General features: G+C 54.1%; 1 protein-coding gene across 5 annotated transcripts; it reads left to right on the top strand.

The window, feature by feature from the left end:
- Positions 1-924: 924 nt before the first annotated feature.
- Positions 925-23305, top strand: PLCD1 (phospholipase C delta 1). 5 transcript variants are annotated; one of them, XM_003894676.3, is made up of 15 exons: positions 925-1170; positions 10648-10812; positions 14404-14632; positions 19161-19290; positions 19389-19620; positions 20257-20458; positions 20545-20689; positions 20767-20916; positions 21008-21166; positions 21388-21547; positions 21660-21776; positions 22181-22359; positions 22450-22582; positions 22652-22801; positions 22943-23305. In XM_003894676.3, exons 1-15 carry the CDS (start codon positions 1137-1139, stop codon positions 23026-23028), a joined length of 2271 nt encoding a protein of 756 aa, XP_003894725.1. In that variant the 5' UTR covers positions 925-1136; the 3' UTR covers positions 23029-23305. The 5 variants fall into 5 exon arrangements, 3 of the variants coding, with proteins under 3 accessions (XP_003894725.1, XP_003894726.1, XP_009199445.1); XR_643840.3 differs by lacking the exon at positions 925-1170 and adding an exon at positions 5603-6376 and having other exon boundaries at positions 22181-22256; XM_003894677.4 differs by lacking the exon at positions 925-1170 and adding an exon at positions 5603-6376.
- The last annotated feature ends 87 nt before the right edge of the window (positions 23306-23392 follow it).

Raw genomic sequence — 23392 nt, forward strand, 5'->3', positions numbered from 1 at the left:
GCCACCCAGGCCTAGTAGGGCCCAGAAGAGGAGGGATTGGGGTAAGCCCCGCCCCCTCCCCCCAGAGCTGGTCCGACTAGCTTTGCCTGACTCTCACATTGGCCTTATCAGCCCAGGAGGCCTGGGTGGCTTCACTAGGGGGCCTAGCACCCTATCCTGTGAGGCCCTCTGGGGGCTCTCTGACACCAAGAGCCCAGTTTTCCCAAGGGACTCTCCAAAGGGGCGGTGGGCAACAGGATCCAGGGATCCTCCCAGGGTCTATAGTGGGAGGGGGTTTGCTGGATCCCAAGAGTTAGGGGGTGGGTCTGCATAGGGACCTTGCCCAGACAGCCCCTTGGGAGGCCATCTGAAGAAGGGACCCTGGGGATCCTCACCCTCGGCTGCATGGATCGCTGGGGTTTTGGGATATGAGGGGCTCGAAAGTGAACTCCGTGCACCTGCTTGCTTCCCCCTCCACCCTCAACACTCCACCAAAGGCACTCTTGAGGTTAGAAACCTCCCAGCGAGAGGGAAGGGGACCCTCCCCCCGACAAGGTCCAGGTATTGCTCTCTGAAGACCTTCTAATCGTGTCCGTGCACACATTTCGCAGAAGGGAAAGCGAACACTGGGGAGCTGCGGCTGGAAGCCTGGACGCCGCGTCTCCCTAGCGCAGCAGCCCGGCTGGGCGTGGGACCTTACACGATCCCTTCCCCGGGATGACGCCGGATTCTTTCCAGCATCACCCCGACCCCAGCGAGGCGCCCACAAACAGGGCGTGGGGCCCGGCCGCCTGCGGTAATGACAGGGCCGGCAGCCCGTGGGTGGCGGCGGCGGAGGAAGCTGGAGGGATCTGGCTATTTCTGGTCGGGGCGCACCCGCTGGCCCGGGCCAGGGTTGGCCAGTCGTCCGGGCCCCCAGCTCTGCCCTCCCTCTCGCATCCCCACGAGAGGGCGGGGAGAGACGCGGGTTGGCGGGCTCAGGGGGCGGGGGCGCAGGCCGGCGGGGGCGGGGCGGTGTCCCGGGACCACCCCCGGCCTCCTCCCACCGCGATCCATTCAGGTCCCTCCACCGCACTCCGTGTGGACCCCAGGCCGCCGGTGCTGTCGCCACTCACGTGAGTCCCGCGGTGCCCCTCCCGCCGCGCCGCCCGTCGGGCATGGACTCGGGCCGGGACTTCCTGACTCTGCACGGTGAGTGCCTGGCCCGCGCGAGCGGGAGACCCTGCAGGGGCTGACGCCTGGAAAGCCGTTCCGGGCCCTGGACAGGGAGCCCCCAGCTCCTTCGGCCGCCTCCACACCACCCCGAGCCCTCCTCTCTGCCCCTTCGCCGGACTGGGAAAATCTCAGCCCGCGGCTCCCTGGGTGGGACTGCCGGGCACGACCCTGGGCGTTTCCAAGCTTGTCCGAGATCTAGCCCTGGGGGTGGGCGGGCGGTACGGGTCTGAAGACTTCTCTCCGCCTCGCGGACCCCCTTGTCCTGGTCATGAAAGTCTGAGCTCCACGATCCCGCTCGCACAGAGGGGCGGAGAAGGAAGGAAACAGCATCCGAGAACGACCAAATTCTCCTTGCCCCATCCGGGCCGCCCCAGAGGCTCCCCAAAGCCTGGGCGTGCCTGGACCGCGTCAGGCCGCGCGGGTGTGGCGGAGTAGGGGCTAAGGGGGTGGGGCGAGGAGGTCTGCAAGGTTAACCGTGGTCGGGCCATGCAGCCTTAACTTCCTAGCGCAGAATAGTCAGCGATGCCCAGGCTGGGAGAAGCAGCCCGATCCCCTCATTTGCAACCGTCCTCGGGGGACAGGACCAGGTCTCAGCTGGAGCTGCCTGCTCCATCCTTTGTCCAGCGGAGCTTTGTTTCCTCTGATAGGAGCCTGCTCTTTGCCCTTTCGCTGTCCCTCCAGCAGCCAGGGAAGCCTGGGCTCCTGAATGCAGATCTGGAGGCCTTCTGGGAGGCGGGAGGATGGGGAGGGTAACTTTGACTGGGCACCTCTTTGCTCCAGGACAGACACTCACCCACTCTTGGTGAGCTTGCCCTCCTGCCCCTCCAGATCACTTGCCAGCTCAGCAAACCCTGCTCCTTTCATACCAATTACTGCTTTACTGTATATCCCTCACTTTTTTAGTACCCTTGGGGTTGGAGACTTTAGTGGCCACCACCCATCCATCTAAACTGTTTATGGACATAATAGATGGGAAAGAGAAGGGCAGAGTCTTCTAGCCTTCCACTAGAGTCCCCCCGGAATTTAGAGGTACTTAGAGATGTTCCCATCAGCCAGCCTCCAGTCTATCTCGTGTTCCCAGTTGGCACAGACCCGGTCCTCCTGGCCCAGAGAGACCTTGCTCTGTGCCCAGACCTGTTGCTTTTACACCAATAGCCTAGGCTCCTTAAAGCCACCTTGTCTAGATGAGTCATGGAGTCCCTGCCCCTTCCAGTGCCCCCTCTTCTTTCTTCAGGCCAGTGGTGTCTTTAGTGCGCCTGCCAGACTAGCAAGAAGGGAGGCTGGGCAGCTGAGAGGACACAGCAGAGACCTCTGCTTTCTCTCTGACACAGCGTCATTCCTTGGCTCCTGTTGGAACAGGCTTCATCCTCAGTGTCTGTGCCTTTGTTCAGTTTCTCTCCTGAGGCAGCCCTGATATCTTTTCCATGGAGGAAGACGCACGGAGGCTCAGTCAGGACCTCCCAGTCCTGTGGCATAGGCTTGGCTGCCCTGGCCCACCCCATTTGAGACCAGTCTCCCAAATGCCTAACTCAGTCCAGCCTTTCCTGAAGGGTTGACATGAACACTGTGACCCCAAACTGTTTTCCCTGAAGGCCCTGCCACTTTTAGCTTATCACCCAGAATTACCTCCTTAACTGCCGTCTGTCTACACTGCAAGCCAGACAGGGAAATAAGAACCTGTCAAGGAGGATGGTTGGTGGGAGGGGGTGGTCACTGTGCCCTGTGCTGTTCCAGGTTGTCTACACTTGCATTGGAGAGTCTGTATCTGTTTCACAGTGTGGGTGCCCCAGCACTGGATGTGCTGCCGGACCACACTTTCTGGCTTAGGGCTCCACACTCTCTAGAAGGAGCCCAGAGGGACTCCTTCTATTGGCCTGGGGAGCTATGGGGCTCACCTAGATGTGACATGTCCCTTCTGTCCTCACCCCAGATGCATGCAGAGGTAATGTAGTTTACTGGCGTAGATTCCGAAAGCAAAGTACCTGGGTCAAGTCTTGGCTTTCTCATCTCAGACGAATCCCTTGACTTCTCTGTGTGTCAGTTTCCTCATCTGTAAAATGGGAGATAATACCATCTACCTCATAAGGTTGCTATGAAGATTGAATGAGATATCTACACAGCAGTTAGAACAGTGCCTGGTACTCAGTGAGAACTATGTTCCTGCAGGAGGCCCCCTCCCCAAGTTTCTATGCCTTATGAGTTGCCATCTATAGTTCTTTGGGAGATGATGGGGGCATCATAAGGTAGTTCCTAGTCAGGGGAAATAGGGCCAGAACTGGATTCAAGAGTGAGCCAGCCAGCTCTTTCTAGTGCCTCTGAAGCCCTCAGACTGACAGGACAGCCTCTATTCTCCTTCCTTCACCTACCTCCTCCACTCGCTATACCTGGACTGGCTTCTCTAGCAGGTTCCCCGATGTGCCCAAAAGGACATCACCTCCCAGGGCCCTCCCCTCACTGAACACCCCCTACATACACACTAACTTTTCCTACACCCAATCCCTTTTGCCCACTGCGCCCCCCGCCCCCCACCCCCCACCCCGCGAGAGGTGCCATTTGTAAAAATAGAAAATAGAGGGACCTCATCTTGGCCCCAGGAGACCTGGGTTCCAGTCCTATCTTTGCTTCTACTTACTGTGGGTCTGAGAATCATCCATGGGATAGCAATACATATTTCACAGTAGGTGTTGTGAACATAAATACCAATGGGCATAGGAATTCTAGGTTGCCCCAAAAACCAGTCCTCCAAGAGATGATGATTCCAGAACTTTTAGTAAGTTGGGGTGGCCAGCTCCTCACCTACCTATGTTCCAAAGCTGTCTGTCCCTAGGCTTCCAGGCCCAGGCTACACAGGCACACACTGATCCACACCAATCTTAACTTTTTGTGCCACAGACCACTTTGGCAGTCAGGTGAAGTCTGTAGACCCTTTCTCAGGATCATGTTTTTATTTATTTATTTATTTATTTATTTATTTATTTATTTATTTATGAGACAGAATCTCGCTGTCACCCAGGCTGGAGTGCAGTTTGCACCATCTTGGCTTACTGCAACCTCCGCCTCCCGTGTTCAAGGGATTGTCTTGCCTCAGCCTCCGGAGTAGCTGGGATTACAGGCGCCCGCCACCACGCCCAGCTAATTTTTGTATTGTTAGCAGAGACAGGGTTTCTCCATGTTGGCCAGGCTGATCTCGAACTCCCGACCTTAAGTGATCCTCCCACCTTGGCCTCCTAAAGTGCTGGGATTACAGGTGTGAGGCACTGCGCCCGGCCAGGATCATGTTTTTAAACACAGAAAATAAAATACATAAGAATTCAAAGGAAGCCAATTATTTTGAGATGTTATTCTATCTACAGGTACTTGAGGGGTCTTTGGTCTGGTTAAGAACCCCTGCACAGTTTCTCGGTAACACAGTCTCCCTTTGCACTCTGCTTCCTCTCTCCAAAGAAGAATAACTTTTCCGTGTTCATATTTCAGTTCATTTATCTTGTCCATCTATTCACCTTGCTGATTTATCCTTTCTGGTGTGACCTTAGGCAAGTTACTCTGCGCTTCAGTTTCTTGTTATTACTGCTGTGCTTGTCTGTGCCAATAACCGGCTTTGCCAGTGACTCACTGTCGATGCTGGTGACTGGAGCTGCAGTGAAGCGAACTGGGGGAACTATTCAGAGGCTGAGAGTAAAAGAGTGAGTCAGGCCTCTGGGTGGCATCCTGACCTTGGCACACAGTAGGGGCTCAATAAATAATTACTGGGTGAATGAAAGGGAATTTGTGATGTACACGAAAGGACCCACTGTTCCCGAGCATATTGGCAACAAAGTTTTGTGCAAAGTTACAGTCGTTCTCATGTATTCATGAAAGCCAGCTTGGGTTAATGGGCTCATTTTAAGATCAGCATTTTTTCAAGACTTTCGTTTGCATCCGGCACCTTGGGGATGATCACTTTGGTGGTCAAACCGAGAGAAGCAAACAAGCCCACCTGAGGTTCACAAATGAGGCAACAGCAAGCTGAGTCGCAATGAATTAGTTGAGCAATTGAAGTAACATACTTCGGGGGGCTCGGTGTCTGGCCCAGGCTTTATCCCGGGTCCCGCCTGGCCTCGCCCCATTCAGGTCCCCGCTAGACTGCCGCCCTCCTCCCACTGGGACTCCCCTCAGCTCTTTCTCCCCAGAGTCAGCCCTTCGGTTCTGCGCCAGCCTCCAAGGTGGCCTTAGAATTCGCCGCTCAGGCTCCCTGGTCAGACTCCGCCCACACTGCCTCCAGGGCCCTGGCTCCGCCCCCGCACCGCCTCCAAAGCCGAGGGCCCGCCCCTCCCTGCCTGGACACCGCCCTTCCAGTGCGGGATCCTCCCAAGCTCGCCTCCTGGGCCCCGGCCCCGCCCCCGGGCTGCTTCCTGGGTGTGGCTCTGCCTCCACGTCGCCTCTGGAGCAGAGGCTCCCGGCCTGAGCTCCGCCTCTGGGCCTGACCCCTCCCTCGCCCCACTGCCTTGGCTCTGGTCCCGCCCCCAGTCCGTTTTCTGGCCTCTGGCCCTCGACACAGATTTGCTTCCTGGGTTATGGATTTGTCCCACTACGCCTCCGCGGGTCCCGGCACCTCCTCGGTCCCGCCTCCTGGGTTCTGGATCCACCCCCTATCCCCACCCACGCCTCGACGCCGCTCTCGCCCCACCTCCAGGGGGCATTGGTCCCACCCCTCTTGGATGGCCCAGCCTTTTGGGGTCTGATCCCGCCCTCCCTTAGTCCAGATTTTCTTCTCGTCCCGCCTCCTGTGTTCTGACTCCCCCCACCCCCTCACTTTGCCTGGGTTTCGCTCTCGCCTCACCTTCAGAGGGCATAGGTCCCGCCCCTCGTGGACTAGCTCCACCTCCTAGGGTCTGACTACCCCCTCAGCCCGGATTTCCCTCTCGTCCCGCCCCTCTGGAGTGAGCCTCTCCGCCCTGCCACTCCTGGACTCCGCCCCTGCTCCCCTACAGGGCCACAGTTCCGCCCCCTAGACCAGAGCAGTGGGTGTTGTGAGCATAAAACACTGGAGGCAGCACTCACTGTCCTGGATCCTGCTCCACGCAGGCAGGGGCACTGTGGAGCGCCATGCAGTGCCTGGGGATCCGGAGCCGGAGCCGCTCCAGGGAGCTCTACCTGCAGGAGCAGAGCCTTAAGGTGGCGGCGCTCAATGGACGGAGGCTGGGTAAGGGGCGCAGAGCACTCTGAGATCTGCGGGGAATGGGCAGGCAGCTGGAGCAGGACGCCGACCACTTGTCCCTGAACTTGGGGCCATTTGCCTTGGAGCCTTTAATTGGACATGTTTAGTACTTATATGAGTGTGTGGCCCACTGTGGGGCAGTGTTTGCAGTGGTAGCACGTCGGGGTGAGTACTAGGGTAATAAGACACCCCTTCTCATGATTTAACTCAGCCCTTCCAAAGCTCCCCATCCCTTGTCACCTGATGCCCTCCTGTTTACAAATTTCTGAGGCACTGGGTGTGTGGCCTGGTGTGTTACAGGTATGACTGTGTAACCAATGAGGTGATCTGCAAGAGTTTGTGCTTCAATTTGATCCTGTGCGAAAGTGTGCCTGTATGTGATGTGTGACAGTGGCGATCTAGTATGGGACCCAGTGCCGACTGAGTAGTTAGTCACGCCTGTGGTCTGTGGTGGGGCAGTGTGTAATGATGGTGATGGTGTGTAATGTGAAACAAAGTGTGTGACATTGTGGCACTGAGGGTGGCTGCTTGTAACCCAGTGTGACAGCGTGTGATCTGTTGTGAGACCGTTCAACTGAGTGTGACTGTATAACCAGTGTGACAGTGGGTGACCCAGGGTGACTGGGTGGTTTTGTCATTCCGTTATGGTGTGTGTGTTATATGGATTTTCTGATGTTCTTACTCTGTGGCAGTGTGTCCCTTCACAGTGGCTGCATAAAGTTTCGTAGTGCTGACCCTGTGGGTAAGCTACCTGCTTCTGAGTCCTGACTCCACCATGCAACTTCCTTGAGCCTCAATTTCCTCTTGTGTAAAATGGGAATAATGACAGTGCCTTCCTCAGAGGGTTATTGAGAGAATTAAGTGCATGTGCTAAGAACAGTATCTTATTTAAATATTAACTATTATTATGGGAGCCTCTATCATCATCATCATGTTCTGGCACTGTATGTTGTGTGGCTATGCGTGACTAAGTGTGACACTGTGCAACTCCCTGTCACAGTGTGTAATTTTGGGGGACAGTGTGTCATTGTGTGTGGCTCATTGTCTCTTTGAGGTTGTGTGAGTGGTGGTCTAGTGTGTGTCTGTGTATTTGTGTGGCCATATCTGTGTAGCTCTGTATCGCGGTGGGTCCCAGTCCCAGTGTGTCTTCGTTATGCATCACCCTAGGTATAGGGACAGGACTCCTGGCACCTCCCTCAGCTTCCCACTGGCACCTGCAACACCCTGTATGCCCCACCACATGGCAGTCTCACTGTGCACAGCTAGCCTGGGCAGGCTGCAAGGTCAACCCAGGGTCAGCTCAAAGGCCCCTCACCACCACCCTCCCACAGGAGGAGAAGCTATTAGGTTGATGCAAAAGTAATCACAGTTTTTGCTATTGAAAGTAATAGCAAAAACCACAATTACTTTTAGGCCAAACTAATACTATGACTGGGTTGAGTAGGGCTGGGTGAGGGGTGCCACAGACTTTCTGGGTACTAAGGGAGCAAGGGTGGTGGGGCAGGCAGTCCAGAAGCTTCAGAAACAGAAGGGCCCCAAATGAGGCTAAGAGATGAGGGCACCTGCCCAGGTTTCCTAATGGTCCAGAGGGCTGTGGCTATCACCTTTCTGGAATTATCACTCTGGAACTGATATCCACCTTTTAGAAACTATTGTTGGCAGCTGGAGGTTTATCTCTGCCTGACTGTAGATAGGGCCACAGCCTGGCTCCAGGACAGGATGAGCATGTCATCTCTTCATGGTGTTTTCCAGAACAGGAGGGTGGTGCTCAGCTTCTACTTCCTGGCTCCCAGCTCCATCCCCATATGTGCTGTCAGCAGTGGCTTGCCCTGATGTATGCCCAGCAGGGTGCTGGCAGAGGGTAAGGAGATGTCCCTCTCAGCTTTAGAGGGACATCAGCCTTAGAAGGGATAGTGGAATTCCCCACTGGAGGCCGGAGGTGGCCCTGTCCTCTGGCAGCCTGGGAACTCCCTTCTCCCTCCTCTTGTCTCAGGCTCCTCAGACACAGCCAGTAGTTGGGAATATTCTATCAGAGCCCCCTTCTTTTCCACTGGGACTCCCCTTGGGCTAAGAGGGAGCTGCTCACAGTAAGGCAGAACAGCTCATCAAGTGGGTGGACAGACCTGGGAGAAAGGTGGAGGAAGGTCACATCAGACCGTCACCCCCGAGGAGGCCCAGGGATGCCTCCCCCACGCTGTTCTTAGCCCAGTGCTGATGGGGGAACAAAAGCAGAAAGAGGGAAGGGAGTTGCCTAAAGCTATAGGAGGTGGATGTTAGCACTGGCCTCTGTTCTGACTGGAAGCAGGAGACTGGGGAGGGATAGAGATGTGTGAGCGATTGAAGGCTGGGGAAGTGGTCCAGAGGGTTCTGTGAGCCCTGAATATATGTGGGACAGGCTGGCTGGGGGAGGGGGCATGGATAAAATGGGAGAGGCCATCCATTGTTGGGGATCTGGGCTCAGAAAAGAAAAGGCCTGTGGCTTTGTGAGGGCTTCCCCACGTAGGCTTAGGCTCAAGACCCTCAGACTAGACACTTGGAGTCCGGAGGCTGCCACTGTGCTGGAGCACAGGACAGAGATTGCTGATGGGTCACATAGCTCTGGGGAGAGAAGTGAAGTGGCTGATTGGCTCTCAACAGAGCTGGCTGCTGGACTATACGTGGCTAGGGTGATACACGCACACATACGCCCTTATAGATGTTTCTATATTACACCAGTGGGTTACTAAGGGTTGGGGTCACTTTTATCAACTTTATCAGTTGGTGCAGGACCTGCTGGGTGGGGAAGGCTCTGGCATCCTTTCGGTGCCTCCTGTCTGGGCCTGGTCGGATTGAGGGCATCGCATCTTTGGGAGCCCATGCCTCTGAGAGCAGCAAAAGAGTGGGGCAGGACTGGGGCAAGCAGCCAGGTTCCTCTCTGTGGGCTCTGGGACAGGACCTGCTCAGCTTCGGAAAGGGATGCACTGTACCTTAAAGCTGCTGTATCCTGGCCAGGCGCGGTGGCTCTCGCCTGTAATCCCAGCACTTTGGGAGGCCAAGGCGGGCGGATCATGAGGTCAGGAGATGGAGACCATCCTGGCTAACATGGTGAAACCCCATCTGTACTAAAAATACAAAAAATTAGCCTGGCGTTGTGGCAGGCGCCTGTAGTCCCAGCTACTTGGAGGCTGAGGCAGGAGAATGGCGTGAACCCCGGAGGCGGAGCTTGCAGTGAGCCGAGATCTCGCCACTGCACTCTAGCCTGGGTGACACAGCGAGACTCCATCTCAAAAAAAAAAAAAAAAAGCTGTTGTATCCTGAGGGGTCCCAGGCCCTGGGCACTCTGAGATGGGGCTGGGGCAGCGAGGGACAGGGCCATCCCAGCAGGCCAAACACAGGCTACAGCGGACTCATCTGTCTCTTTTTGGGGCAAGGATCAGAGATCCACCATGTGGGCTCAAGTCAGAGGTGGGGGGGACAGCAAGGGTAAGGGTGGCAGAGATGGGCACAAGGGTCCCACAGTAACCACAATGTTGACACCAAGAAGCCCAACTGCCATTATCTCAGGGCCTGCACAGATTCAGGCATCATCTCATTGAACCTAGAACTTCCCTTTGAGGTGGTTGCTATTATTATCTCCATTTCATAGACAGGAAAGCAGAGGCCCAGCAGCATGAAGTCCCTTGCCCAGGTCACACAGCTTGTTGGGAAGGGCACCTGAACCTAGGCACAAATGATTCTGGAGCTATTGGAGTTGGGACATTGTTTGGCTCCATGACGCTCTGGGGTCCATTTCCCTCTGTGTCTGTCCCCCTTTTGTCTCCCTGCTTTGCCTAACCTTTTGATCCCAGCTTCCTTCAGTTCACTCTGACCCCTAAGTGTGACCAGGAGGGGCTCACCTAATCTTTCAAAACCATCTTTCAGAACGTTTCTTAGGGGCCTGGTCCTCTAGGAACCAGGGGGTCTTGAATGAGCTGCCTTTCTTTTGTTCATTCAGCTGTGCGTGGTAGGTCACAGTGTATAAGTATGGTCTTGGGTGGGCAGGTGTCCCATTTGCATGGTCACCTTAGCTGGCAATCAGGGATGACTTCCTGGAGGAAGGCAGGCACTGGGAGCAGGTTGGAGCGTGGGTGGAGGAGGGAGGAGTAAACAGAGCTGAGGATGAGGCTGGGTGAAAAGTGGGCTCTGAGAGGGTCCAGAGGTGGGCAAGGCCAGTGTGGGGCCTAGGGCATCAGGGAAACCAGTGGAGAAGGTGGCATCTTACTGGCTTTGATCCCCAGGCCTGCAGGATGATGAGGATCTACAGGCCCTGCTGAAGGGCAGCCAGCTCCTGAAGGTGAAGTCCAGCTCATGGAGGAGAGAGCGCTTCTACAAGTTGCAGGAGGACTGCAAGACCATCTGGCAGGAGTCCCGAAAGGTCATGCGGACCCCGGAGTCCCAGCTGTGTAAGTGCCCTGGGGTCACAGTGGAGGGGATAGAGTGTGGAATCTGCTCAGGGCTGGGTAAATATAAACGTCACTCATGGATCAAAACCACAGATGGGGAAACTGAGGCCTGGCCTGGTGGGGCATAGGTCATTTGTACAACCCGAACGGCCAATGGGGAAACTGAGGTTGGCTGGTGTTGGGGAGCGGGGCCAGTTAAATTGCCTGTCGGGAAATTGAAGCCTAGTCGGGGTTGGAAAGGGCAGTCATGGAATGAGGACCACAGATGGAAATGGCAAAGCTTTTGAGGGATGGGGATACTTAACCATGACCACAGATGGGGACAGCCAGGCTCAGAAGCAGGGAGAGAGCTGGACGGTGTTGCCTGAACTCACACGCCTCCGCCCAGGCATTTGTGAGGAGGGAAATCGGGCGGATTAGGACTCCAGGTGTGGTGAAGGCAAAAGCCAGGCCCAAGGTCCAGGCAGATAAGGTACTTCTGGGGTTGAGTGGCCAGGGTGGGAGCTGGGGCCACAGGAGGCAGCTCCTCCCTGGGACTGGAGCTGCAGGAGGGGTGTTAGGGCAGAGCAGGACTGGGACACACAGACAGAGGCCACTGCTGGGGAGCGCTTGTGGGTCTGAGAGCTTTCTGGAAGCTTCTAAAAAGTCCAAGGAACCCAAGTCTCAGGCCACAAATAGAGCCTCCTGCAATGCCTCAGGGAGAAGAAAGCTCTGCTCACTTCTGCCCTTTAAGGGAAAGAATTCCCTAAAGATCCTATAAAGTGAGATGTCTCCTTCTATACCTTTACTTGGTGAGGAAATTTGAGGCTGATGCTTACAATTGAACAAGGATAGAAATGTTCTATATCTGCACTGTCCAGCATGGGAGCCACTAGCCTCTTGTGGCTATTGATTGAGACCTTGAAATGTGGCTAGTGTGACTGCTGAACTGAATTCTCACTCTTATTTAATTTTAACTAATTTATATTTAAATAGCCCCAGATGGCTGGTGGCTACTGAATTGGACAGTGCATATAAATCATTGCAGCCTGGGTTTCACGTAGTCAAGAACCCTGGAGATCCCTCGCCTGTTCTCCTGCCATTGGCTGAGGTGTGGGTGGAGAGATGGGGGCAGGTCCATGGGGAGTGAGACTGGACATGGGTGATGAGCTCAGGTAGGAGGAGAGCATAAGGAAGGGGAGGATCTACCCGCTGAGGGTGCCCCAGGAGGGTGCCTTTCACCCAGAAAGGGTCTGCCTGGCCTCAGGACACTGGACAGGACCCTGAGAAGGTATGGCCTGGCAGCCTGTGGCCTGTGGAGGGGCTGAAGGTAAGGCAGGACGGGAGCAGGACCAGTTGCGGAGAGCCTTGGGGCTCTCCACACAGTGCTTGGGGCTGTGTGCCATGGAAGATTTCCGAGCAGGGCAGGGCAGTCCGGGAGGGTCTGAGGGGTAGGGGCTCCAGAACATTCTGAGGAAACCACACACACACACGGAGCCCCAGCTCAGCCTGCTGCCACACAGTACAGGAATGACCGCCTGACCTCTTCTGTCTGTGGCGCCAGACAGGCTCCTTCGTGGGGCTCTTGCCCTGATATGGGATTTCCTGTTAGATGCTGGTGGGTGGGAGCACAGTGAGAACGAGATCCTATACTCTGAGCCCTGGGGGTTCCTTGGAGCCCACCTACCTACCAATACATATGCATGACTCCCAGTGTGTACCTAGCTCTTGGGAAGCGTGAAGCGAGAGACAGAGGAGTGGAAGACCCAGGCCTTTCCTTGCAGGAACCACATTTGGGCTGGCGAGAGGAGGACCTTGTATTGCAACAGCTGTGAGCAGATGGGCAGGAAGGGCATTGCAGGCAGGAGGCCCCATGTGAGCCAAGGTGCAGGGTGAGGAGGAGGAACAGGCATGAATGGGAGGCTGAGGGGCTGCATCCTGCCAGGAGGAGGAGCTGCAGGGAGCCAGGTCCAGGGTCAGGGAGCCAGGTGTGCGCAGGTATGGAGCAAGGCCTGAGGGGGCTTTCTGCCAGTCAGACGCCTGAGACAGGTCTCGTGCTGTGCCTGCTTTGTTGGCTGCCTCCCTTCTCTGGGTGAGCGGTGAGACTGTTGTCTTCAATTGCTCTTTACCCTCTGGGAAACAGAGGCCAGGTGAGGGAGGCCTGGAATAGCCTCCCCTTCTGCCCAGTTTTCTTTGGCTCTGCTTCCAGCTTTTTAAGTCTCCCCAATCCTGCCACTACTACCCACCCCCATAACTCCGGTTCCCAGAGGCCAAAGGTGTTATCAGAAGTGAAGGCATCTGGAGTTTCTCTCTGTGCGGGTAAGGGCGCTGGCCTTGGGGCGTTCCATGGCTCAGGCTTCCTGTTTTCATTCCTGACCCAGGCAGCTGCAGCTGACCCTGTGTGCGGCCGTGTGGGTCACCAGGGGCTGCAGGCAGAAGGATTAAGCAGTGCTATCCTCTGTCCCCGAGATGGCCCTGGGCTCATGTGTCCCACTCCTCAAAGCCTGCAGCCCAGGCTGGCACATGCTACATTTGTGGGCCCTGCAGGTGGCTAGGAGGCCCCTGGATACTCAGAGTGGATGGGCACAGGGAGGGACAGGTGAACTTCAGCTAGAACCATCTAGGAGCCTGGACAGATGGATGAGGATGGCTCAGGATGGGAGCGTGGCAGGGGCAGAGCCTGGATCCTACTGCTGGGAGGAGCAGCATGAGCCTGGCTGGAAGAACTGGCTCCTGGCCAGGCCACGGAGGGCACATTGGAAGCGGGGGTAGACAGGGCCTGGCATCTCCCTGAAGCTTGGAAGGCTGGGCTGTGAGGGGAGGGCCCTCCCCTTGGCTCTTCTAAGGGCAGATTGATGTAATCTCTCAGACCCCTTCAGGGCACCCTCCAGTTTGCCTCTTGGGACTGGGGAAGGCAGAGTCTTCCTGTATCCCCTGCCAAGGGGCTCCCTGAAGTCAGGATACACACAGCTGCACAGAGGGCATGACTCTGTCTCCTCTCCCATTCAGGGCTTCTCCCTCTGTCTTCAGCCCTCTGTCTATAGACCCCAGGGCTGGGGCTAACTGAGGGTGGCTCCAGTCTCTTGAATGTTCAGGAGAGGGGCCCGGTGGCTCTTGTGGCTTTGTCGGGTCAGGACAGACCCAAAGTCCAATACAGTCAGAAGGGTGTGTGGCCCTTCTCTGTCATGGGCCCCATACTCCAGAGTAGTCTGTCTGCATCTCTAAGAGCCCAGCCCTGCCCTAGTCCTCTCCCTGGGGCCCCGCACCCCCCATCACTGAGAGAGCAGGCCTGGGGTCCCAGGTGCCCTTTCTGCCGCTAAAGTCTGTCTTTCTTTCACTCTCTGTCCCTCCCTGTGCATCTCCACTGTGCCTGCAATGACTGTGTCTCATGCTCTGGCTCCCCCTCAGTTTCTGTCTTCCTTTCTCCTTTTTGTCCCCCCTTATCTGACCTTCTGCCCCTCTCCTTTCCCTCTGGACTCAAGGCCTGAACTCTGGCCCTGGCTCTGTGTCTCCAAGCCATGGCCCTCTCCACTGTGGCCTTGGCCATGTCAGGGTCAGGGACTGACCTCACAGCATTCTCTCCCTCTCTCCTCCACCGTCCCCCTCTTGCAGTCTCCATCGAGGACATTCAGGAGGTGCGAATGGGGCACCGCACGGAGGGTCTGGAGAAGTTTGCCCGTGATGTGCCCGAGGACCGCTGCTTCTCCATTGTCTTCAAGGACCAGCGCAATACACTAGACCTCATCGCCCCCTCGCCAGCTGATGCCCAGCACTGGGTGCTGGGGCTGCGCAAGATCATCCACCACTCAGGCTCCATGGACCAGCGGCAGAAGCTACGGCAGTATCCTTTTGGTGGCAGTGGGTCCAGGCCTGGCTTGTGGGCACTGGCTGTGGTTATCCCCAGGGCAACCTGGGTATGGAAGGTGGTTTAGGTACTTTGGGCTGCCATAACAAAATATCATAGACTAGGTGGCTTAATTTATTTTTTCACAGTGTGGAGGCTGGAAGTCCAAGGTCAGGGTGCCAGTGCGGTCAGAGCCTGGTGAGGGCTGTCTCCTTTGCTGGCAGATGACTGTCTTCTTGCTGTGTCCTCACATGGTGGGGAGAGAGACTAGGTTCTCTGTCGTCTCTTCTTGTAAGGGCACTAATCCCAGCGTGGGTGCCCCACCCTCATGACCTCATCTCAACCAAGTTATCTTCCAAAGGCCTTGTCTCCAAATATGATCACGTTGGGCATTAGGGCTTCAACATACAAATTTGGTGAGTTGGGGGGTTGGGTATACAATTCAGAAGGGAAGGAGGGAAGGTACCTGAAACCCTCTTTGGTCTAGTCTGACCAGAGCCCAAATAGCTCTGCTGCTCCTGATACTCCCTGTGTCCCCGTCTGTCACCAGCATGGAGTTGGGGGTCTGGTGAGCCTGAGGGGAGCAGCCTGTTGCAATGGGAGACCAGTCTTGGGTGTTTGAATCATGTTTTCTAGAGTTACTATACGATTTCCCTCTGGGAGTTGGGAGGCCATGGTACCCTGTGCCATTCTTTGGGGAGTGAGCAAGTTCCCCTGGATCTGGTGTGTAGGCCAGCCTGTGGGCTCAAAACAAATTAACTTCAACATTTAGTTACACAGTGACACACTGGTTTATGATTCGAAGTGGTCAGGCTTCTGGCATGTACGGATTAGGGTGGAGCCAGCTCTCTCCATTTTTTATGGCACCTTTATTGAGTATAATTCACATACCATATAATTAACCCATTTAAAGTGCTGAACCTGATTCAGTGCTTTTTAGTATATATTCACAGAGTTGTGCAGCCATCACCACAATCAATTTTAGCACATTTCCATCACCCCAGAAAGAAATCCTGTACCCGTTAGCAGTCACTCCCCGTTTCACCTCAACCACCAGCCCTCGACAGCCACTTACCTACTTTCTGCCTCTATACTTTCCTGTTCTGGGCATGTTACAGAAACGGAATCATGGAGTCTTTTGTGACTGGCTTCTTTCATTTAGCATGATATTTGCAATGTTCATCCATGTTGTAGCCTGTGTCAATATTTCATTGCGTCTAGTAATATGCTGTGTATGGATAGACCACATTTTATTTATCTCTTCACCAGGTGATGGACATTTAGACTGTTTCCACTTTGGGGCTTTTATGAAGAATGCTGATATTCACATTTGCGTATAAGTTTTGATGTGTATATATGTTTTCATTTCTCTTGGAGTAGAATCGCTGGGTCATATGGTAACTATGTTTAACCTTTTGAGAAACTGCCAAACTGTTTTCCAAACAGGCTGCATCAATTTACATTCCCACCAGCAGTATACGAGGGTTTCAGTTTTCTATATCCTTGACAATACTACATCTTTCTTTTTGATCATAGATACCCTGTGGGTATGAAGTGGTATCTCATTGTGATTTTGATTTGCATTTCCCTAATGATTAGTGATATTGAGCATTTTTCCATGTATGTTTATGTATCTTCTTTGGAGAAATAGCTATTCAGGTCCTTTGCCCATTTTTTGGATCATTTATCTTTTTATTATTGAGTTGTAAGAGCTCTTTATATATTCTAGATACAAGTCTTTTATGAGATTTATGCTTGCAAATAATTTCTCCATTCTGTGGGTTGTCTTTTCTCTTTCTTGATGGGTTTTTTTAAGATAGAAAAGTGAAACAGTGAGAGTGGAGAAGGAACAAAGAAATCTGGAACTGCTTGTGATCAGTTAGTTGTAAACACCCCTGCACTCAGAACAGACTCTTTATATTCTTTGAAGCATAAAAGTTTTTGGTTTTGATGAAGTGTAATTCATATACTTTATTTCTTTTGTTATTTATGTTTTTTTGGCATCATCTTCAGGAAGGCTTTGCCTAATCCAAAGTGCTGGGATTACAGCAGTGAGCCACTGCGCCTGGCCTGAATTCTGAATTTTACTCTGTTTGTCTAGATGTCTGTCCTTGCATCACTACCACAATATTTTGGTTTCTGTAACTTTGTAGTAAGTTTTGAAATAAGGAAGTGTGAGTTCTCTAAATTTGTTTCTGTTTTTTTTTTTTTTTTTTTCAATATTACTTTAGCTATTCTGGGTCCCTTGAGTTTCTGTATGAATTTTAGGATTAACCTGTCAATTTCTGCAAAGAAGCCAGCAAGATTTTGATAGGGATTATATTGAATGTATAGATCAATTTGGAGCATATTCCCAGTATAGTAATGTCAAGTCTTCCGATCCATGAACATGTAATGTCTTTCCATTATTTATGTCTTCTTTCATTTTTTTCAACAGCGCCTTATGATTTTCCAGGTTTTGCCCTTAAACAATTTCTTTAAAAGTATTTTATTCACTTTGCTGCTACTGTAAATGGAAATGTTTTCTTAATTTCACTTTAAATTTTTCATTGCTGGTGTATATCCACTCCTTAGGGGACACATTTTGAGCCCTGTTAATTTCCTTTTCTGTGTGCTTTTGAGCATTTGAAAGACTTTTAAGTGTTATTTCTCAATGGCACATCTGCCTGATTCTGAGCTTTTTAAAAAGCCCAATTCTATGGCATTTTTGTCATAATCACACCTTTGGCAGAGCTTTGACCTTAGACAATCTCATGCCCTCTGCAGAGTCCTGCTGCCTAGACCTTAAGATCATAAAGCCATTCTAATTTATAGTGCCTATACTCAGTGAAACATTATACAGCCATTAAAGCTGTTTATGGAGACTACGCTAACACAGGGAAATAATTATGATATAATGTTACACAGAAAATGGACTACAAATGTATGATTTCCACTATTTTTGGCAGATGCATCATTAGGCAAATTAAAATCCAGAAAGGCTGGGCTCAGTGTCTCACACCTCTAGTCCTAGCACTTTGGGAGGCTGAGGCAGGTGAATAGCTTGAGCTCAGGAGTTTGAAATTAGTCTGGGCAACATGGCAAAACCCCGTCTCTACAAAAAATACAAAAATTAGCCAGCCATAGTGGCGTGCACCTGTAGTTCCAGCTACTTAGGAGACTGAGGTGGGAGGATTGTTTGAGGCTGCAGTGAGCCATAATCATGCCACTGCATTCCAGCCTGGGCAACAGAGTGAGACCCTGTCTCAAAAAACCAAATAAATAAATTAAATTGCAGAAAAAAAATTAGGAGGAAAATGCAAATATCAGAAGCTTCTGGAGGAGGTAGGTGGATCTTTAAAACTTCATTCTAGGCCAGGCACGGTGGCTTACACCTATAATCCCAGCACTTTGGGAGGTCAAGGCGGGTGGATCACTTGAGGTCAGGAGTTCAAGACCAGCCTGGCCAACATGCTGAAACCCCATCTCCACTAAAAATACAAAAATTAGCCGGGCATGGTAGCATGCGCCTGTAATCCTAGCTCCTCAGGAGGCTGGAGCAGGAGAATTGCTTGAACCCAGGGGCCAGAGGTTGCAGTGAACCGAGATCGCGCTAGTGCACTCTAGCCTGGGCGACAGAACAAGACTCCATCTCCAAAAAAAGAAAATTCTAACATATATTTTCCAAATTGTATATATGGGTATATATGTGGAAAAGAATAATTATGGCAGAAAGCCAGGTGAAAAAAATTCAAGTTCAGAATGGTCCAGCCAAGCACAAGATTCGTGTGCTGAAGGCTATTCAGCAGGTGGTATATCCATTTCTTTAGTGTTGGATATTTATTATTATATATTGTATGTGGAAAACCAGTCCAGATGACTCATATCTGTAATCCCAGCACTTTGGGAGACCAAAGCAGGAGGACTGCTTGGGCCTAGGAGTTTGAGATTAGCCTGGGCAACACAGGGAGACCATGTCTCTACCAAAAAAAAAAAAAAAAAAAAGGCAGGCGTGGTGGTATGGTGCACACCTGTAGCGGGAGAATCACTTGAACCTGAGAGGTCAAGGCTGCAATGAGCTGTGATTGTGCCACTGCACTCCAACCTGGGCGACAGAGTGAGATCTTGTAAAAAAAGAAAGAAAAAAACGAAAGGAAAGAAAGAAAGAAAGAGAAAAAGAAAAGGAAAACCAGAAGAATATACTTTGGAATGTTAATAGTACTTATCCCTAGGTGATAGACTATGGGGGATTTGTTTGCTTGTTTACTTTTCTGCATTTTCTAAATTGTCTACAGTGGGCCCTTTTATAGTAAGAAAATAAATGTTTTTAAAAATTTGAAAGGTTTGAAAACCAGCAAATAGAAAAAGATCCCTTAATGGGATGTAACATTTTCCTCTGAAGAGGCCACTGAAACGTGGATGTGTAGTAAGTCAGGCCTGCAGGGAGCTGTGGCTATAGGTGGCTTCAGCTGGAGTCATCCATGGCTCTGGCTGGGACCTTGGTGGGTTCCAGGACTCCTGGGTTCTTTCCTTACTTCTTGCCCAGCTGGATTCACTCCTGCTTGCGAAAAGCTGACAAGAACAAGGACAACAAGATGAGCTTCAAGGAGCTGCAGAACTTCCTGAAGGAGCTCAACATCCAGGTGGACGACAGCTATGCCCGGAAGATCTTCCGGGTGAGGCAGGAAGTGGGGGCTGGGGCTGCCTGTCCATGGGGCCCTTGACCCCGGCCCAAGGCCTGCTCTGAGCCCACCTGGCTGTCCTGGCTCTGTAGGAGTGTGACCGCTCCCAGACAGACTCCCTGGAGGACGAGGAGATTGAGGCCTTCTACAAGATGCTGACCCAGCGGGTGGAGATCGACCGCACCTTCGCCGAGGCCTCGGGCTCAGGGGAGACTCTGTCGGTGGATCAGTTAGTGACGTTCCTGCAGCACCAGCAGCGGGAGGAGGCGGCAGGGCCTGCGCTGGCCCTCTCCCTCATTGAGCGCTACGAGCCCAGCGAAACTGGTGAGAGCCTGACCAGGGCCTGCCACCTGCAGTTGCAGTGCCACACTGGGCCGGGAGACCCCTGGGGAGACTGCAGCCAGAAAGATGGGAGCCAGAGGGAAGGGGCTGCCTCAGCCAGCCCCGCGCCTCTCCTCAGCACTTTCCAGTCCCATGAAAGCCGGCAGATGAGAGACAGGGCTCCGGCATCCCTGCCCTTCCCTGGTCCTGTTTCCCTCTTAGCACTTCCTTCAGGGGGCTTTGAGAACCTCTTCTTCAAGAAACCAGAGAGATGGCTGAAAAGCAGATGCTACTCCTGCTTCCTTTTTTGTGCTCATTCTGGGCCAGCTTTGAGATGTGATAGAGCAGAGAAGCTGTGGCCCTGCTCTGGAGGGGGCTCCAGTCTGGGGGTACAGAGAACGGGGAGATGACACCCTGTCCTCAGGGGTCTTAGAGTGTGCACACAGGGGAGGAGGAAGAGACGGGGCCCCACTCTGGAGTAGCCACAGTCTGGTCGAGAGCCTCAGACTTATCCTAATTCCAAGAGCTCTGGAAGACTGGCTCAGGACAGGCAGGCAAGTGGGTTCAGAGGGCTCCTCTGTCCAGATGGGTGGGCAGCTGGAGGCTGGCTCTGACTGGCAGTGGCCTCCTCCCTCCCAGCCAAGGCGCAGCGGCAGATGACCAAGGACGGCTTCCTCATGTACTTACTGTCAGCTGACGGCAGTGCCTTCAGCCTGGCACACCGCCGCGTCTACCAGGATATGGGCCAGCCGCTTAGCCACTACCTGGTGTCCTCTTCGCACAACACCTACCTGCTGGAGGACCAGCTCGCCGGGCCCAGCAGCACTGAGGCCTATATCCGGTGCTGTCCAGGGAAGCCTTGGGGCGGGAGTCTGGGTGGGACCCAGGACGGGACTTGGAGGGTCCTAGCTGCCATCCTCCCCTCAGGGCACTGTGCAAAGGCTGCCGCTGCCTAGAGCTCGACTGCTGGGACGGACCCAACCAGGAACCAATCATCTACCACGGCTATACTTTCACTTCCAAGATCCTCTTCTGCGATGTGCTCAGGGCCATCCGGGACTACGCCTTCAAGGTGGGCGTGCCCCTGGCAGGCGAGGAGTGGGATGCTAGGGGTGGCCCACCACTCCTAATGTGCCCTTGGGCCTCCAGGCATCCCCCTACCCCGTCATCCTGTCCCTGGAGAACCACTGCACCCTGGAGCAGCAGCGCGTGATGGCGCGGCACCTGCAAGCCATCCTGGGCCCCATGCTGTTGAACCGGCAGCTGGATGGGGTCACCAACAGCCTGCCCTCCCCTGAGGTGTGTGGTGGGGATGTGGGATCCCAGGGGGAGGGTGGGGAGCCTGGCCGGGAGGCTAGGTGTGTCTTGACCAGTTGCCCCTCCACCCCAGCAACTGAAGGGGAAGATCCTGCTGAAGGGGAAGAAGCTCGGGGGGCTCCTGCCTCCTGGAGGGGAGGGTGGCCCTGAGGCCACTGTGGTGTCAGACGAAGATGAGGCTGCTGAGATGGAGGATGAGGCAGTGAGGAGCCGCGTGCAGCACAAGCCCAAGGTTTGAGGGGGAGCTGTGGGGTGGGGCAGCCCGGGCCTTCCCCATCCCCTCAACCCTGGGAGGTCTGCCTTGTCTCAGTTCTCTGTGGCTGCCACTCAGACCCTCTGCCCCGCTCTCTCTGTCTGTCTCCTTCTATCTCTCTGTGCCTGGGTTTCTGGCTTTCTCAGTGCCTACCCTGCCCCAACCACTGAATCTAACCCGGGCCTTCCCGTGGCCCCCAGGAGGACAAGCTCAGGCTAGCACAGGAGCTCTCTGACATGGTCATTTACTGCAAGAGTGTCCACTTTGGGGGCTTCTCCAGTCCTGGTACCCCTGGACAGGCCTTCTACGAGATGGCGTCCTTCTCTGAGAACCGTGCCCTTCGACTGCTCCAGGAATCAGGTGAGGCCTGGCTCCCCACTACTGCTCTGCTGTGTTACAGAGAGAACTGGCAGGGCAGTGCTCGGGCCTCACCAGGAGGCCTCCACTGCGACTGAATCACACCTCCCCTCAGGAAACGGCTTTGTCCGCCACAACGTGGGGCACCTGAGCAGAATCTACCCGGCTGGATGGAGAACAGACTCCTCCAACTACAGCCCCGTGGAGATGTGGAACGGGGGCTGCCAGATCGGTATGGGCTGGCTGGGGCTGGAGGAGGCCTGGAGGAGGGTTTCAGTCCCAAGGTGGGTGGCCTAGAGCTCGAAGGCCATGCAGTGGAGCTCTGAGGACCCAAGCAGGGTCAAATGCAGGGGCTTGTGGAGCTGGTAATATCCGTCTGGAAATATCTGCCCACCAGCACATCCCAGTGTCTGAAACCTCATTAGCACACTAGCCCTTTGATTTCTGACACGAGGAATGGAAGGCGTGGTTAGCGTTGTGGGTCACTGAGGGTGGCAGGTGGGCAGCAGGCATTGGAGTGATGCTGTGCCCTGATAACTCACCATGTGACCCTAGGCCTCAGTGTACCCTGAGCAGGCTGTGCTCTAGGGCCCCAGGGCCAACCCACAGCCTGCGACTGCTCTGTCCTGCCTGTAGTGGCCCTGAACTTCCAGACACCTGGGCCAGAGATGGACGTGTACCAGGGCCGCTTCCAGGACAACGGGGCCTGTGGGTACGTGCTGAAGCCCGCCTTCCTGCGAGACCCCAACGCCACCTTTAACCCCCGCGCCCTGGCTCAGGGGCCCTGGTGGGCACGGAAGCGGCTCAACATCAGGGTACGCCGGACCCAGGAGGGATAGGTGCCGATGGGCCTCCCTTCCCCACTATCACTCCTGAACTGTCCATTGTCCCCTGCCTTTCCTCAGGTCATTTCAGGGCAGCAGCTGCCAAAAGTCAACAAGAATAAGAATTCAATTGTGGACCCCAAGGTAACAGTGGAGATCCATGGCGTGAGCCGGGATGTGGCCAGCCGCCAGACTGCTGTCATCACCAACAACGGTAGGTGCTGGGCCGGGCTGGGCTACTAGGCTGGTGTCCATGCTGTTGATATGGTGCCTGTCCCCCTAGGTTTCAACCCATGGTGGGACACGGAGTTTGCGTTTGAGGTAGTTGTGCCTGACCTTGCCCTCGTCCGCTTCTTGGTGGAAGATTATGATGCCTCCTCCAAGAATGACTTCATTGGCCAGAGTACCATCCCCTTGAACAGCCTCAAACAAGGTGAGTGTCAAGAGAAGGGGACGGCCAGGTTGGCGGGAAACAGGGCCTGGTATCTCTTGGGCTGGGGCTGGCTGTCCCTTGAAGCATCCCCTGAGTGACCAAAACTCTCTCTGTGTTCCCTCCTGCCTGTCCACCCACCAGGATACCGCCATGTCCACCTCTTGTCTAAGAATGGGGACCAGCATCCATCAGCCACCCTCTTTGTGAAGATCTCCCTCCAGGACTAGGCTGGAGGAAGCCAGGAGGGTCCCCCCTGAGTGGGCTGGGCCCTCTGTCCACACGTGGGGACAGGGCTGGTGTGGCTGCTCCCAGCCTCTTGCTCAGAGGTAGGCCCCCAAACTGCCTTCAGCTCTAACATAGTGTCTGCTGCTGCCTCCCTGGGGACCAGGAGCTAGCCCAGTCCCTGGAGCTGTCCTTCATTCCGTTAGGAACAACACTGCAGCCCTCTCCACCCTCTGGCTGGCCGGTGGTCAAGGGTTTTTATAAAAATCACGATAAGATTAAGCCTTGTGGTCTCTTTACCTGGATGCCAGAAAAATCCCCTGTGAAGCGTGTGTGTGTATGTGTGTGTGTGTGTGTGTGTGTGTGTCC

The sequence above is a fragment of the Papio anubis genome, chromosome 2 (assembly GCF_008728515.1).
Source record: "Papio anubis isolate 15944 chromosome 2, Panubis1.0, whole genome shotgun sequence".
Taxonomy (NCBI): Eukaryota; Metazoa; Chordata; class Mammalia; order Primates; family Cercopithecidae; genus Papio; species Papio anubis.